The sequence below is a fragment of the Perognathus longimembris genome, chromosome 17 (assembly GCF_023159225.1).
Source record: "Perognathus longimembris pacificus isolate PPM17 chromosome 17, ASM2315922v1, whole genome shotgun sequence".
Taxonomy (NCBI): Eukaryota; Metazoa; Chordata; class Mammalia; order Rodentia; family Heteromyidae; genus Perognathus; species Perognathus longimembris.
The window spans coordinates 27,112,884-27,130,113 of record NC_063177.1 but is presented as its reverse complement, the minus strand read 5'-3'; the positions used below and the strand labels follow the sequence as shown (position 1 = coordinate 27,130,113).

Here is a 17,230-nt window from a genome sequence, read left to right as displayed (position 1 = left end):
TAGATGACTACATGGTAGTTTTTGTTTGTTTTGTTTTGTGGCTAGTCCTGGGGCTTGAATTCAGGGCCTGGGCACTGTCCCTGAACTTCTTGTGCTCAAGGCTAGCACCCTACCACTTGAGCCACAGCACCACTTCTGGCTTTTTCTGTTTATGTGGTGCTGAGGAATCTAACCCAGGACTTTATGCATGCTAGGCAAGCACTCTATCACTAAGCCACATTCCCAGCTAGTGGTTTTTTTCTAAGATTTTGAGGGGGTTGATGTTGTTTGTTGCACTATTCAAATCAGGAAAGCCAGTTGTTTGTAAAATTTGTTGTTTTTGTGGTGCTGGGATTGAATCTAGGTTCTGGTTTATGCTGAGCAAGTACTTGGCATACATCAGACCTGTAAATTTAGTGGTTCCCCAAGATAGTCCATGACTGTACAAAAAAAACCAAAAAAACTTCAAACAAAAGGTAATGGCAAGAAGCATGTAGAAGGTCCACAAACAAACTGAATTTAAATCATTTATTTCTACTAATCATAAAGAATGATACAATATTAAAATATATCCGCAGTAAATCTTATAGCATGTGATTATTACAGGTAAAATAGAGAATTCAAAACTTTTAAAAATACAGATTTTATGAAAAAGTTTAAGCATTTTTAGACTGGAAATTATAAAATATGCTTGAGAAAAATTCTTTCAAATAGTATCTTAAAATATGAATATATTCCAAAACAATGTCAGGAATGAATACCTGAACTTCTTTAAACTAATTCTAGTTCCTCTTTATTGTTTGGTAATACCAAGAAATGACATGTACAGTTTAATACTGCAAAGAACCGTCAAACAGGATAGAATAATACATATCCATTAGGTTGAATGTATACTTTTTAAAAGTCCTTTAATAAAAAATTTTGAGAAGTTGGACTACACAATATTCTAAAACTGTTGGGAAGCCTTTTTTTTCCAGCCCTAAAACACACACTCAAATGCCTTTATCAATAGTCACTGTAACCAAACAATACTAGCATTTTGTGGCCTTTAATAGTTTATACAAGTTAATATACTTGAAGATGAGATGAAGTGGCTCCATCTTTCCATTTATTTATTTGATCTGAAATCACAGTTCTGCATAGTGGACATGTTTTCTCTCTGTTGAACCATAAGGTAATACATTCTTCACAGAATATATGCTGTAAGGATAAAAAAGCTAGATTTTGGACTTGAATTTTACTGGGAATTTTTTAAAGTAATAATTTAAAAAAAGGAAAAACCTGTAGGGCTTCTTAACCTGCTAGTATTCTACCACTTGAGCCACATCCCCAGCCCAACCCCTTGAATAGGGTTTTCACTAGTCCTCAATTTTTACAAATTAGAAAATAGAGAAAAAATTACATTTAAGACAGTGACTTGAGTGGTAGAGCCACCAGTATTTAAATTCTATCCTTGTAACCATTGCTAACAAAATATAAGCTGTCTTTAAGAGACTGATAAAGTCTGAATTAAGCATAGAGAAGAATGCCTTACACATTGCAATAATAAATGCTGGTACTGTTCTACAAGATTTATTATTCAATTATAAAATGTCTTGTTTTTCCCATCAGTTTGGTATCCAGTCTGCTAGTTGAATTATTTTTCCCTTCCATATACTCTGTATTTAAAAAAAATTTTTATCACAACCTAAGGGGAAGTAATTTAGCCAATCTTACCAGGCTCCCATCATTAATACATTACTGGTTTTTACTTGGAATGCTACCTTCCAGTCAATATTGTAGGGTTTTTGGGGGGGTTTTTTTGGCCAGTCCTGGGCTTGGACTCAGGGCCTGAGCACTGTCCCTGACTTCTTTTTGCTCAAGGCTAGCACTCTGCCACTTGAGCCACAGCACCACTTCTGGCCATTTTCTGTATATGTGGTGCTGGGGAATCGAACCCAGGGTCTCATGTATATGAGGCAGGCACTCTTGCCACTAGGCCATATCCCCAGCCCTATTGTAGGGTTTTGTTTGGCTTTTTTTTTTTTTTCCTTGACAGTCTTGGGGCTTGAGACTCAGGGCCTGAGCACTGGCTTCTTTTTGCTCAAGGCTAGCTCTCTACCTCTTGAACCACAGCGCCACTTCTGGCCTTTTCTGTTTATGTGGTACTGAGGAATTGAACCCAGGCCTTCATGCATGGTAGGCAAGCACTCTACCACTAAGCCACATTCCCACTCCTGGCCTTTTTTTCTTTACCAAACATAAATGTGACTTTCACAAACCACAAGAGCTGTATTCATTTTGCTTAAAAATATTACCTGACAGATGAGAAGAAGTGGCTTCTGAAATTCAGCTTGACATATTGAACAAATATCTTCCACATCTGAACACTGTCTCTTGCTGGCAGGAACTCCATAACTCTATGAAGACAAATTCTATTCAGCTATAAAATTCTGTCTTGTTTCTCAAAAATAGGTGATGCTGGGCTGGGGATATAGCCTAGTGGCAAGAGTGCCTGCCTCGGATACACGAGGCCCTAGGTTCGATTCCCCAGCACCACATATACAGAAAACGGCCAGAAGCGGCGCTGTGGCTCAAGTGGCAGAGTGCTAGCCTTGAGCTGGAAGAAGCCAGGGACAGTGCTCAGGCCCTGAGTCCAAGGCCCAGGACTGGCCAAAAAAAAAAAAAAAAAAAAAAAAAAATAGGTGATGCTGAACTTGTCAAATCTCATTGCAATTAGTTATTTCAAGACTTTCCCATAGAATACAAACATTGCACGGCTGAACATATCAGATCCCTAAGATCATGGAAGACTGCCAGATCCACTGGATTCACAATGGATGACGGTGCTTCCCCTTCAACACAGCTGGCTTCAGAGACTAAGCAATTTGAAATACAAGTATTATCTAGGATTTTCAAGTTAAATTCACCTTCCTGTGGCAGTGGTTTGTAAAGTGGATGGTGAAATGTAATACATGTGGAGAGCGTTTTTTAAAAAGAGTTTTCTGGCTAGACAAGGTGGCATACAACTATAATCCTGGTTTAGGAGGAACATGAATTTAAGGTCAACCTGGGGATACATAACAAGACCCTGCCTCAAAAACAAAAGGGTGGGCTGGGAATGTGGCTTAGTAGCAGAGTGCTAGCCTTGAGCAAAAGGAACCTAGGGACAGTGCTCAGGCCCTGAGTTCAAGCCCCAGGACTGGCAAAAAAAAAAAGATTTGGGTCATAGGTCAAGTGGTAGCTTGCCTAGCAAGTGTCTTAGTCAATTCCAGCACTGCCCACCTCCCTGAAAAAAAAAAAAAAAAAAAGACTAGGGCTGGGAATATGGCCTGATGGCAACAGTCCTTCCCTCCCGTACATGAAGTCCTGGGTTTAATTCCCCAGCACCACACATATATAGAAAATGGCCAGGAGTGGCGCTGTGGCTCAAGTGGCAGAGTGCTAGCCTTGAGCAAAAAGAAGCCAGGGACAGTGCTCAGGCCCTGAGTCCAAGGCCCAGGACTGGCAAAAAAAAGACTAGTATTAGTGGTTCATGCCTAGCTACTCAGGAGGTTGACATCTGAGGACTGTGATCAAAGCCAGCTTGGGCAGACAAATCCCAGACTCCTACCTCCAATTATGAACAGAAAGCCAGAAGTGGAGTACCAGCTTTGGGCAAAAAAAGCTAAGAGCATGAGGCCCTGAGTTCAAGCCCCACTACAATGCATGCACACACACACATACAGACAGTTTGTGTCTTCAACTGGATTGCTTAATAGTTCCAAACATCAGATACTGGATGAAATATGACCCTGATTTAATGGTGTCCAAGGTTCATTATGAAGGTATGGAGACCATTGAACACTCCTGCCACTAAATCTAAAAAAATTTTTTTTACTACTAATCACAGAAGAGTAGTTCTATGCGAGAAACAACTTCACAAAGGAACTCAGCTGAACATAGTGGTGTTTCACACCTTTAAGTTCTGAGGCTAGCCAGTTACACAATCAAACTGACTAAAAAAAAAAAAAATCCGAAACAAACAAAAAACCCAAAAAACACGAATTGCAAAATGTCATTGAGATAGAATACTGCCCAAACTAAACAGTAATGCAGTTCTTTAGGTTTATTTTCAAGTCCTAAAAACAGTATCTCTTCTCTGAATTCAGCAGAGCATAATCATTAACTACATGTGACAGTTAAACCTCAGTGAAATTGCAACAATCAAGATGTTACAAATGAGATCAGAAATGATGGGGGAAAGGTGGCTAAGACCCAAGTATAGTCATGGGATAGAGGTAAACCCGGACTTGTTCTGGTACAAAATATTTAGGTAGGACTAACATAGATAAACTAAAAGAACAGAAATTCTAAAAATTAAGACTTTGAGAATGATATTAAGAACTTCAGAAACAAATATGTTAGATGACCTTGGTGCAAATTTCCATTTAGTTTCATTGAGCGGAGTATATTGCAAATATTTATGTTGACAGGCTTTATTTTGTCTGGCATTTTGGAGATTTTCCTTTGATGGTCTGACTGCCATTTCATTAGTAAACTTAGAGAACACATATACATGTGATGAGAATATGTCAGGGAAATGTCATAAATCAAAGTGTCATTGATATGCAAAAGCATTTTTGTTTATTTCTTTTTCCTTCAGTACTGGGGATCGAACTATGCCTCATGCTAGGCACTCTACCACTGAACTATACATCTAGTCCGTAGGGCATTTCAGCACAAATCTTAGCAGATCACAGAACAATGCCTGATATGAGCTCATACAATCATCAGTTGAATTTATTTGAACAAAACTATTTGAATTGTGGGCTGGGAATGTGGCTTAGTGGTAGAGTGCTTGCCTGGCATACATGAAGCCCTGGGTTCAATTCCTCAGCACCACATACACAGAAAAAGTCAGAAGTGGGTGCTGTGGCTCAAGTGGCAGAGTGCTAGCCTTGAGCAAAAAGAAGCCAGGGACAGTGCTCAGGCCCTGAGTCCAAGCACCAGGTCTGGCAAAAAAAAAAAAAAACACTATTTGAATTGTATTATATGTTCTATAAAGTACTCTGTGTAGGATATTACAAAACATTTCTGGGGCTGTGAATATGGCCTAGTGGTAGAGTACTTGACTTGTATACATGAAGCCCTAGGTTCGATTCCTCTGCACCACATATATAGAAAAGGCCAGAAGTGGCACTGTGGCTCAAGTGGTAGAGTGCTAGCCTTGAGCATAAAGAAGCCAGGGACAGTGCTCAGGCCTTGAGTTCAAGCCCCAGGACTGGCAAAAAAAATTATTCCTATACTGTTGACTATCTCACAGAAAAATTATCCTGGCCAGTTACTCTGAACCACTTTGCAGATAATCCTTTTTTGCTTTTGGGGGGATACTAGGGATTGAATTTGGGCCTCACATATGCAAAACACTCTACCGCCCCAGCCATGCCTTCAGCCCCTTTTTGTCTTGGTTATTTTCAAGGTAGGACCTTGCTTTATGTTTGAACTAGTATGGGCTGCATTCCTCCTACTTATGCTGCCATTGTGTTGCTGGAGATGACGAGCACGTGGCACTGTGCCCAGCCATTATCTCCCACCCTCCACAGCTGGGATAACAGGCTTATGCCACCCATCCAGAGATTGGCTGAGATGGAGTCTCTAGAACTCTTATGCTTAGCTGGCCTTGAGCTTTGATCTCCTATCTCTCCATCTCCCAAGTAGCTAGAAATATAGGCTAGCTACTGTATTGGCTCCTTTCACTTTTAATAACATGCTATTAAATTGGTATTCTTGTTAGTAGACTGGACTGATTAACTGTTTAAGGGCCAAATAGACTACAGATCTGTAAAGCAAGCCCTTCAATCTTGTGACCACACCACTGTACTAGAAACCTTTGAAGTTACCAAATAGTAAATCAGCTTTTTTTTTTTTTTTTTTTTTTTTTTTGCCAGTCCTGGGGCGGGCTTGGGACTCAGGGCCTAAGCACTGTCCATGGCTTGTTTTTTTTTTTTTTTTTTTTGCTCAGGGCTAGCACTCTACCTCTTGTGCCACAGCCCCACTTATGCCTTTTTCTGTTTATGTAGTGCTGAGGAATCGAACCCAGGACTTCATGCATGCTAGGCAAGCATTCTACCACTAAGCCTAAGCCACCTTCCCAGCCCTAAATTAGCTTTCTTTAGGGGATAGTTTCTCTGCAACTTGTGACATTGATAGACTGTATGCATTTATAATTGTTCATACAGACTTGGATAGGAGGAAAATTTCCTTCAATAAGAAAACTGCAAGGAACAACTACAAAAGCAATACTTGCAAAACTGTTTGGTGTAAGTGAACTAAACACCTCAGGGGGGAAAGGGAAAGGGGGAGGAGAGAGGGGGGTTTGAGGGACAAGGTAACAAACAGTACAAGAAATGTATCCAATGCCTAACGTATGAAACTGTAACCTCTCTGTACATCAGTTTGATAATAAAAATTTGAAAAAAAAAAAAAAAAGAAAACTGCAAGGAGCTGGGCACGGTGGCTCACACCTGTAATCCTAGCTACTCAGGAACCTGAGATCTGAGGATCATGGTTTGAAGCCAACCTGGGTAGGAAAGTCTGTGAGATTCTTCACTAAACTACCAAAAAAGCAGGAAGTGGGGCCGTGGGACCGTGGAATGCTAACCTTGAGCAAAAAAACTTCAGGGACAGCACCTAGGCCCTAACTTCAAGCCCCAGGACGGCACTAAAAAGAGAAAGAATTGCAAGTGACATGATTTTCAGTAGTGAGCTTTTCTCAAGATAGAAACATTTTCATAACAGCCTAGTCTGGCATTAATGGAAATACATTAACCTATCATTTGTGGAACAGAGAGTGGGCGGGGGAAGAAGACAAAAGTCAGGACATGATTTTTATTTATTTTTAAGACAAATTTATAAACTTAAAAACATCGAAGGATTTGAAAGGGATATTCAAATACATAAGCATTGCAATAATTAGTAGGCAATTGTATAATATAAGAAACTAGAGTACTAGTTTTTTAGTAAACTCCTGGATTACTAAAGCCACAAATGCTAACATACTAGAAAAATAAGAAAAATATCTCCTTAAATCCATACATGTAAAGCCTCTTAATTTTTTTTATAAAGAAGAAAGAAAAAAGTATATTATTTCTCAATTGGTTAAGAAGTACTTACTGGTCGTGTAAAAAATATTCGCAAAACCTGTGTGAAAGTTCTCAAATGTCCAAAAAAGCCCAAGAGCTGAAAAAGGAAATAAATAATTAGTTCAAAGAGCCCTAGGTGCTAAACCAAAAAATCAAAACTGAAATCTCTGCTGGCACTGTTGTCTCATGCCTATGATCATAGCTATTCAAGAGGCTGAAATAGGAACGTTGTGGCACGAAGTCAGCCCTGGCAGACAAATTCATGAGACTGTTATCACCAAGCAACAAAAAGCCAGAAGTGAAGGCACAACTCAAGTGGTATAGTGCCAGCTGTGAGCAAAAAAACGCTAAGCAAGAACATGAGGCCCTGTTTTGTGAGGCCCAAGTACCAGCACAAACAAACCTGAAATCTCAACATAATTCTTATTTAATCTCTAATTCTCATGTTCACTGTATAGCCAAGCTAATTATTTCACAGTATATCTCAAGTCCAGTTAGTGAATAGTTGCTTTATAGATTTGAGCCAGCTCTTAACCAAGAGGGAAGTATATTAAATACCTAGAGTTAATTTTTTTCATAATTATATGTTACAAATGGTACTGCTGCGGACCGGTGTTGTAGTCCACTTATCTATCTTACATCTGCTGTGTGATGGTCTACTCCTCCCCCTGTCCTCAATAAAAACTGAAAGCTATAGCCTGGAGTGGTGGCAAATGCTTGCAGTCTTAACTATTTGGAAGCCTGGGCAACACAGCAAGAACCCATCTCAAAACAATAAGCAAACAACTGGAAAATACTGTCTTCTTTCTTATCCAGAGGAAGTTCATGTTTCTTTCTTCCTCTCTCCTGCCCGACCCTCCTTGCTCTTTTTTAAAAAATTTATTTCAAGGGGGCTGGGGATATGGCCTAGTGGCAAGAGTGCCTGCCTCATATACATGAGGCCCTGGGTTCGATTCCCCAGCACCACATATACAGAAAATGGCCAGAAGTGGCGCTGTGGCTCAAGTGGCAGAGTGCTAGCCTTGAGCAAAAAGAAGCCAGGGACAGTGCTCAGGCCCTGAGTCCAAGCCCCAGGACTGGCCAAAAAAAAAAAAAAATTTATTTCAAGATATGGTTTTGTTGTGTCCCATAGGCTTGCTCCAGTCTGCTAAGTAGCTGGGATTCCAGGTGCATGCCATCATACCCAGCTCTTCATTATTAAGAATCCAGCAGAGGCTGGGAATATGGCCCAGTGGTATAGTGCTCGCCTCATATTCATGAAGCCCTGGGTTCGATTCCTTAGCACCACATATATATAGAAAAAGCCAGAAAGGGCACTGTGGCTCAAGTGGTAGAGTGCTAGCCTTGAGCAAAAAGAAGCCAGGGACAGTGCTCAGGCCCTGAGTCTAAGCCCCAGGACTGGCAACAAAAACAAGCAAAAAGAATCCAGCATTACTTAAGGACAGTCATTTTAGTATACAAATACAAACTCAGTAATCACTGTTGTGAATCATTATGCCATGGACTAAGATTTATAATGTCACTTACTTTTAGTATGAGGTAGAGTAAAGCCAGCAACATTCCAAGGCTCCATCTAGTTACGTTACCAAACTCCCCATAGCTTATCAGATAACGAAACCAAACTGGTATGGGAACAAAAGTTCGGTAGTACTGACATAATTCTTCTAGAAGCATATACCAGTAACCCTAAAAAGACAGAAGGAAAACAAACATAGCAACGCCAAAAAAAACCCCCAAAACAACAAACTCGTATTTTTTGCTAACTGTAAAAATTTATGCTAAAGGTTTTTTTTTTTTTATCAAGTATGAGAAGCCAATGAATAACATCACAGAGACAATTATCAGTGGGTAATGCCCTGAAAGGGAACAAAAGTATGGTATGGTGACTGATTTTTCAATTATTCTAAAGCAAACAATTCTGTTTTTACCCAGTAGCAACTGGTTGCTAGGCTGAGATAATGATGGTAGCCAAAATTAATTTATTAATACTTACAAAACCATTTGGTATAAACCAACTGAACAACTCATGCAGGGAGAGGGGAAAGGGAAGGGGGGAAGGAGGGAAATGAGGGAAGAGGTAACAAATTGTACAAGAAATGTACCCACTGCCTTACATATGAAACTGTAACCCATCTGTACATCACTATGAAAATAATTATTCAGAAAAATTAAGTTATTTAGCAAACTGAAAAATTACAAGAGACATTTAAACCAAGACTGAATAACATTAATATGATTTACCAATAACATTCCAATTTAAAAAAAAACGTTAGGGGGAAGGAGGAGGGGAGAATGAGGGAGAAGGTAACAAACAGTACAAGAAATGTACCCAAGGCCTAACGTAACCTGTAACCTCTCTGTACTTCACTTTGAGAATAAATAAGAAAAAAATAATAAATTTTAGATTAAATAAAAAACCCTGTTAGTTTCTCACCTTTGATTTAAAGGGCATGATGAAGGAAGGCACCAATAAAATAAGGCATTTTAAGCCCATGAAGAGGAACTTCAGAATAAAGTCTGTAATTCCAACAATCCAAAGTACTTCCCAGCAGCTCAAGTGGTCCAATGTAGGATTTAAGAAAATTAAGCTACCAAGAGAAAAACATCAAACTTTATCAGAACATTAAAATTTGCTCCAAATATTTTGGTATATAATAGAAATCGAATTCAAATAAATAGAACAGAAGATATCATTTTGCTTAAAAAGCCTTTCTAAATGTCAGCATTTCAAATCTTACTTTCATTGAATAAAGAAAAAATCTTCCTGGATTATCACAGTTAACTTTTTTTGTTTAAGAATTGTAAAATTGGGGCTGGGAATGTGGCCTAGTGGGAGAGTGCTTGCCTAGAATACATGAAGCCCTGGGTTCAATTCCTCAGCACCACATATATAGAAAAAGCCAGAAGGGGCACTGTGGCTCAAGTGACAGAGTGCTAGCCTTGAGCAAAAAGAAGCCAGGGACAGTGCTCAGGCCCTGAGTTCAAGTCCCACGGCTGGCAAAAAAGTAGGTAGGTAGGTAGGTAGATAGATAGATATTAGAATAATCCTGTGGCTTGATGGTAGAGCACTAGACTTGAGCAAAAAGAGCTCAGTGACAGTGCCAGGCCCTACCACTGACCAAAAAAAATACTGGGCTGGAGGCCTGGCTCAAGTACTAGAGCACATGCCTAGCAAGTGTAAGGCCATGATTTCAAACTCTCTATCATCAAAAAACCTAACAACAATAAAACTATATTAAAGCACATGCTATGTGCCAAAGTCTTTGGAATACAAGTCAGTCACATAAAGTCTGCAATCATGAAAAGACATATAAAACTGAGCTATATAGCTGAAAGCCTGGCTCAAGTGGTTGACTGCCTGCCTAACGAGCAGCAAGCCCTAAATTCACATCCCAGCTCCATACAGAAATAAATTAAGCTGAAGTACATTGTAAGCATTATGAACAGGTAAAACATTCAAAGTGCTATGGAATATATGATTATATTTAATATGTTTAGTAGGGCCTCTGATTACCTGTAATATAGTGACTGAGAATTAAAGGTGTAATATAAAAGGACAGAAGATCCTGCTAAGAATACCAGTAGCCAAGCACATTGGATCTTTGAGGATCTTTCCTGAAAAATAAGGAATTTCATAAGTTGTTACGCTGAATTATGCCAGAATTTCAAATATCATTAAGGTCTTAATCAATGACTCACTAACTTAAAATATTTTCTCAAGTAATTTTAATAAAAACGTAGAGTATTTTTTTTGTTTTGTAGTTTTGCTGGTCCTGGGGCTTGAACTCAGGGCCTGGGCACTGTCCATGTGCTTCTTTGTGCAAGGCTGGTTCTCTACCACTTGAGCCACAGCTCCACTTCTGGCTTTTTGTTTTTTTAGTTTATTGGAGATAAGGGTCACAGACTCTCTTGCTGGCTTTGAACCATGATCCTCAGATCTGAGCCTCCTGAGTAGCTAGGATTACAGGCTTAAACCACTGGCACCCAGCTAAAATATCTTTAAATTGTATCACAAATAGTTTTCTCTATATCTTTATAATGAACAAAATAGAACTCTTTTGCCAAAATTTTTTGTCCAGTCCTAGGGCTTGAATTCAGGGTCTTGGTGATATCCCTGAGCCTCTTTGTACTCAAAAGCCAAATATTTGGGCTGGGGATATAGCCTAGTGGCAAGAGTGCCTGCCTCGGATACACGAGGCCCTAGGTTCGATTCCCCAGCACCACATATACGGAAAACGGCCAGAAGCCGCGCTGTGGCTCAAGTGGCGGAGTGCTAGCCTTGAGCGGGAAGAAGCCAGGGACGGTGCTCAGGCCCTGAGTCCAAGACCCAGGACTGGCCAAAAAAAAAAAAAAAAAAAGCCAAATATTTAAAATACATTTTTTAATTAAATGAAAAAATTAGCTATTTCAAAGAAGCTCAGTTCTCTACACACTGATATACAGGACCTGTTCAAAACAAACAGGAAACTTCTGCGCCTGTGTGTGTGTGTGTGTGTGTGTGTGTGTGTGTGTGTGTGTCTCCTCTACAAAACAGAATTTCAAAAATTAAGTAAATCAGAGTTTAAATATTTACTTTTATTTATTTATGTTTGCCAATACTGGCACTTGGAATTAGGGCCTCACTCAGCTACAGTCTACCATTTGGGGAACACCACTAGCTTTTTTTTTTTTTGGCCAGTCCTGGGGCTGGAACTCAGGGCCTGAGCACTCACTGTCCCTGGCTTCTTTTTGCTCAAGGCTAGCACTCTGCCAACTTGAGCCACAGCACCACTTCTGGCCATTTTCTATATATGTGGTGCTGAGGAATCAAACCTAGTGCTTCATGTGTTTTGAGGCAAGCACTCTTGCCACTAGGCCATATTCCCAGCCTTAACTTGGGTTTTTGCTGATTACTTTTATAGTCTTGAAAGTGGTGGCATAGTGCCCAGGCCCAGAGTTCAAGCCCCACCATCAACATAAAAAACAAAAAACAAACCTGCAATATTAAGGAGTAGAGCTGTGACTCAAGTAGTTGAGTGCTATCTTTGAGCAAAATAAACTCTGAGTTCAAGCCCCAGGACCAGAAAAAAAAATCAAACACCTTTATAATCTTATAGATTTGAAAAATGACTTAGCTGGCTCTGAACAATGATCCTCCAGATCTCTATCTCTTGAGTAGGTAGCATTACAAGTATGAGACACAAGTACTGGCTTAATATTTATAATTTTTTTAATTCAAACTTTAATGACTAGTTTTACTGAAACTTTTATAGGTAGAGCATCCTAATCCAAAAATCAGAAATCCCAAACAACCCCAAACCCAAAAGTTTTTAGCACTAACATTAAACCCCAAATGGAAATTCCACACCTGAATATTGTCACACTCCAATCACAGGTGTATTTTTTAAAATACTGTATAAAATTACTTCTTGGTTACATGTATAAAGGCTATATACGTTAGAGGTGAATTTTGTTTAGAATTGGAACCTGTCGTCAAAATATCTCATGTATATGCAAATATTCAAAAATCTGAAAAAAATCTGAAACACTTGGCTCCAAGAATTTCATATAAAAAAGATATTGAACCTGAATTAACTTTCAACCATGAATTAAATATATTGTTGTTTAGAAGGTTTTACTTTTACGCAGATACAGTCCTTCCCTTTTAAAAGCCCTTAAATAGGGCTGGGCTTAGTGGAATGTGGCTTAGTGGTAGAGTGCTTGCCTAGCATGCATGAAGCCCTGGGTTAGATTCCTCAGTAGCACATAAATAGAAAAAGCTGGAAGTGGTGCTGTGGCTCACGTGGTAGAGTGCTAGCCTTGAGTACAAAGAGGCTTAGGGACAGCATCCAGGCCCTGAGTTCAAGCACAGGACCAGCAAAAAAAAAAAAAATCTTAAATAGGTGAAATTTTATAGACTCTTCCAATTTCTATTTTCTTATATAACAAAGTCTCTTTCAAGAAAAACTTAATTTTCTCTGAGACATGAAACATTTCAAGGGCTGGGAATATGGCTTAGTGTTAGGGTGCTTGCCTAACATGCGTGAAGCCCTGGGTTCAATTCCTCAGCACCACATAAACAGAAGCTAGAAGTGGCGCTGTGGCTCAAGTGGTAGAGTGCTAGCCTTGAGCAAAAGGAAGCCAGGGACAGTGCTCAGGCCCTGAGTTCAAGCCCCAGGACTGGCAAAGAAACAACAAAAAAATCTCAATACCCAGTTCTCTTATTCAATGTTACATTTTATTCAGTTATTTGATATCTTATATGTACTGAAGTTTATAATGATTATTTAGTATGTTCAAATCACAAAGCATAAAAGCCCTTGCCAACCATTTCAAATAGCATGGTCTAAGCTTTCATCTCTCTAGTTTTTCTTTTTTTTTTTTTTTTTGGCCAGTCCTGGGGCTTGGACTCAAGGCCTGAGCACTGTCCCTGGCTTCTTCTTGCTCAAGGCTAGTACTCTGCCACTTGAGCCACAGCGCCACTTCTGGCCATTTTCTGTATATGTGGTGCTGGGGAATCGAACCTAGGGCCTCATGTATACGAGGCAAGCACTCTAGCCACTAGGCCATATCCCCAGCCCCTCTCTAGTTTTTCTTTATTAGTAAAACATACAAAGAAAATAAGGTGAGACAATTCAGTATTAAGACAAGTAATTTATTACAGGTCATTTAGATAAAATTAAGTATGTCAAGGATATTATGATATATTCTTATTACTTCCTGTTTCTCTCAGAAGTTATTTCTATTTCAAAATTATTTCTCTAATTCTAAAGAAATAGTTAATATTTTAGTTGCTTGTTATACTTACTCTTAGAAAAACCTGATTTACAATGCTTTTGTTTGCATATATAAAAGTTGTTAGCAGCCCAATTCCAAGAGAAATTCCTGTTAGAAAATAAGTTCCAATTAATTTAAATGAAAAATCAAATATATAAGCTATAATAACATGAATTAAAGTAAACATTCAATTTTAAAAGCTAACAGAAAATAAGTAACTGAAAAGCATAGGTTAATGTAGATTACCAATATAGAAAAAAATTTTTCCTGAATTTAGCAGTCAATGTTTTATAGGTCCTACCTGTTATATGTTGCATAACAAGTTTGACACCTAGAATCAAAATATAAGGAAGACTTTTTTGCAACCACTTGAAGAGAGAGCGAAACTCTGAGAAGGAGCTGCTTCCATGCTCTCCAGACTCCACAGCAGGATCATCAGGCTGCCTTCCATCACTGTGGGAGTGACTCCGGTAATGACTATGTACACATCCATGGGGACAGCTATGGACATCTGACCTCACGTTCCTGGAGCCTGAATTCTCAGCATATTCTTTAGGTATGGAGTTGATCTGGATATGAATATCTCCAGAATGAAGACAGGAACCTTCTCCTGTTAACCTTGAGGGATGGAGACACTGGGAGGCTGAGGCACCTTCACTTGCATTTCCAGGAGGACTGTACAGCTGGTTACAGTTGGCTTGCATGGCCCTTCGATACTTCTTCTCTCATCCAGATTTCTTTGTTTCAGGGCTCTGTCACCTTAAAAAAATAAACAGAAAATAGTGTAAGTGAAGTTAAATACATACAGTAGGATGCTCACTAGGTGTCCTTTATTAACTAGGTTATCCTTTACTGGTAGATTTTTTCCTCCTTTAATACCAAAACCCTGCTTCCCTATACAGTGTTTTTGCTGCTATTGTTTTTTAAGGAATGTCTGTAGCCTAAAAATTTTGAGCTTCAGTTGCCCTCCTTTCTCTACTGCCAGAAGGTATCCAGTAATAATGTACCCGATGCCCAACAAATGTTAATAGAGTACTAGCGCTCACGCTAAATACTCTGGGACACTTACCCTGTCCCCAAATGGAGCAGTGTGATCTCAGATATATTCTACAACAAAGAAGTTTCAAGTTTATTTAAAAAACAGAAATGCAAGCTTGGTGCTAGTAGCTACTCAGAAGACTTGAGATCTGAGGATAGCAGTCAAGAAAAGTCCTCAAGACTCCCTCTCCAATTAACAAGCAGAAACAGCTGACTGGAGGCCTGGCTCAAGTAATACAGTGCCACCTGTGAATTTAAAATACTGAGGGCTTGATACCTCAAGGTCTTGAGTTCAAGCCCTAGTAGTACTGGCACAAAAATAATGAACAAGCATTTTAATGCTACTATATACTAAGAAGAAAAAGTTATTTTTAAAACTAAATTTCAATGCGTTGAGTATCAACGAAGATAACAAGAAAGTCTCAAGTGACCTACACATTTCATTTTATTGTAGAATAGCTTCCCCAAAGCCAGTAAACTTTTCAGTAATGAATAGTGCTACCAGGAATATTACTTTTCTCAAAAGTATTCCCAGGCGTACTTCGGGGGCGTCACCCTGTAATTGCTAGGTGACGCTCTAGTCTTGAGAAAGGAGTTACTGCCAGTGCCACCGGGGGGGGGGGGGGGTGCGGGGGTCAAGGTTCTGTCAGTTAAGACGTCACCCGGGACGGGTCCCCCCCAAGGAGCCAGGACGAGGCGCAGGGCTGCCCCGACGGCGGGGCCTGCTCCGTGCATGCAGGAGGAAGCGCCTCGTGGGGTCTCGCGCCCACTTCGGGGCGCCGCGGCGGCTCAGCACTGCCGCTGCGGGCTCGGGCCCGGGCCCAAGCTCCGGAGCCTCGGTGCCCTTTGCTTCCTCGGATCCCTCCCAGGACCTGGGGCGGAACAGTGGCCTCCGCTGTAAATATCAGCGCCGAGCCCTCGGGATCTCCGCCAGACCACCCCGAAGACAAGGGGGAGAAAAGAGGAAAGAAGCGAACACCAGGAACTTTCCCGGAATCCCCACCCACGTCCGCCCCTCCAGCCCCTCCTTCCCTCCCACCCCCCACCAGCCCTTCCACCGCGCCCCCCCCCTCCGCCTGCTCCCCGCAGTCCTGACCTCTCATGACCCCCGGCGGAAAGAGGCCTCCGCGGGCACGGCCGCACACTCCGCGCCGAGCCTCTCAGGTAGAGTCGCGCCACTCAGACACCCTCTCCCCCCCACCCCCGCAGACACCTCTGCCGGGCCCGACGGAGGCGCGCGCGCTCCCCGACGTGCGAGCGCGCCCCGGCCCCGCCCCCAGCCGCGCCGCTTCCGCAGTTGTCAGTGAGGCGCGCGCCAGGGGATGGTCGCGGACGTGTCCACAGAGCAGTGCGTCGTTGTCACGTCACGCGCATCCTTGTCATCTTCCACTAGCCTCCGAGATGCCGGACGTTTGGAGGTTAAAAAGTGTGTAGGGCCCGGGAACCTGCCTTCGGAGGCGGGCACCGAAGTTGGCTGGGCGGTCCTGGCTCAGCCCCCGGCTCGGCCCCCCGGCTCCTCCGCCCCTCAGGGGATCGGGTGTCCCGTCGCCTAGCCGGCCGAGGGGACTTCGTAGGCCGGGGCGCCCTCCGGCGGGGCGGGGCGGAGCGGCGTGGAGGGCGGGGGGGCGGTTACGCGAGCGAGGCCGCCTCGGGGAAGTGTGATCAGAGGTTCGTACCTGGGATCTCAAGGCCTGGCTTCGCCCTGAACTTGAGAGCTGCCAGCGAGGAAGTCTTTTTTTTGACTCACTAGTGGAGTACATTCTAAATGGCTCTCAGTGTATTCCATTTGCGTCCCCCAGTCTCGCTCGGTTTTTACAGTGTGTTCAAAGAGGTGAAGGCAGCTAAATAAGTTCTAGAAATGGAATATATCATGTGAGGTAGTAACTAACCGGAGTTAGGCCTTTCCTTACCAGAAAAGATGAATTTGCAAACACTTATACATTGTGAGTTGACTAGTTAAAGCTTTTTTTTTCAATTTAAAAAGGTTTTATTAGAAAACTTAGGCAGAGAGAGAGAGCGAGAGCGAGCACGAGAGCCAATCCTGGGGCTTGAACTCAAATATACATTCAAACACACACGCACACACCTATCAGCCTAAGTTTTTAAATAAAATTGTGTATATTATCTGTGTGTGCACTATTTCTGCAGCTTCAACTCAGAGTCTGGGCACCGTTCCTGAGCTTTTTTGCTTGAGGCTAGTGCTGACTACTTGAGCCACAGCTCCACATCCAGCTTTTTGCTGATTAATTGGAAGTAAGAGTCTCACCGACTTTTCTGGCCAAGCTGGCTCGCAACTGCAGTCCTCAGATTTCAAACTCATGAGTACTAGGATTCCAGCCATCAGCCATTGGCAC

At 41.4% G+C, this 17,230-nt stretch overlaps 1 protein-coding gene across 1 annotated transcript; it reads right to left on the bottom strand.

Annotated features, from left to right (window-relative positions):
• Nucleotides 1-953: 953 nt before the first annotated feature.
• Rnft1 (ring finger protein, transmembrane 1) lies at nt 954-16,101 on the bottom strand. The gene is made up of 9 exons (XM_048367367.1): nt 15,973-16,101; nt 14,140-14,597; nt 13,870-13,946; nt 10,597-10,697; nt 9,517-9,670; nt 8,610-8,768; nt 7,114-7,179; nt 2,277-2,378; nt 954-1,179 (listed from the first exon to the last, which is right to left on the bottom strand). The coding sequence occupies exons 2-9, from the start codon at nt 14,540-14,542 to the stop codon at nt 1,045-1,047; spliced, it is 1,197 nt and encodes a 398-aa protein (XP_048223324.1). The 5' UTR covers nt 14,543-14,597; nt 15,973-16,101; the 3' UTR covers nt 954-1,044.
• Between the last annotated feature and the right edge of the window lie 1,129 nt (nt 16,102-17,230).

Excerpts from the sequence above, each read along its gene's own strand:
- Rnft1 (XM_048367367.1), bottom strand. The coding sequence starts at position 14,542 with ATGCAAGCCAACTGTAACCAGCTGTACAGTCCTCCTGGAAATGCAAGT. Across the intron at positions 13,947-14,139 it reads TGTTATGCAACATATAACAG|GAATTTCTCTTGGAATTGGG; the intron begins GTAGGACCTATA and ends ATTTTCTAACAG. Across the intron at positions 10,698-13,869 it reads TAAATCAGGTTTTTCTAAGA|GAAAGATCCTCAAAGATCCA; the intron begins GTAAGTATAACA and ends CTTATTTTTCAG.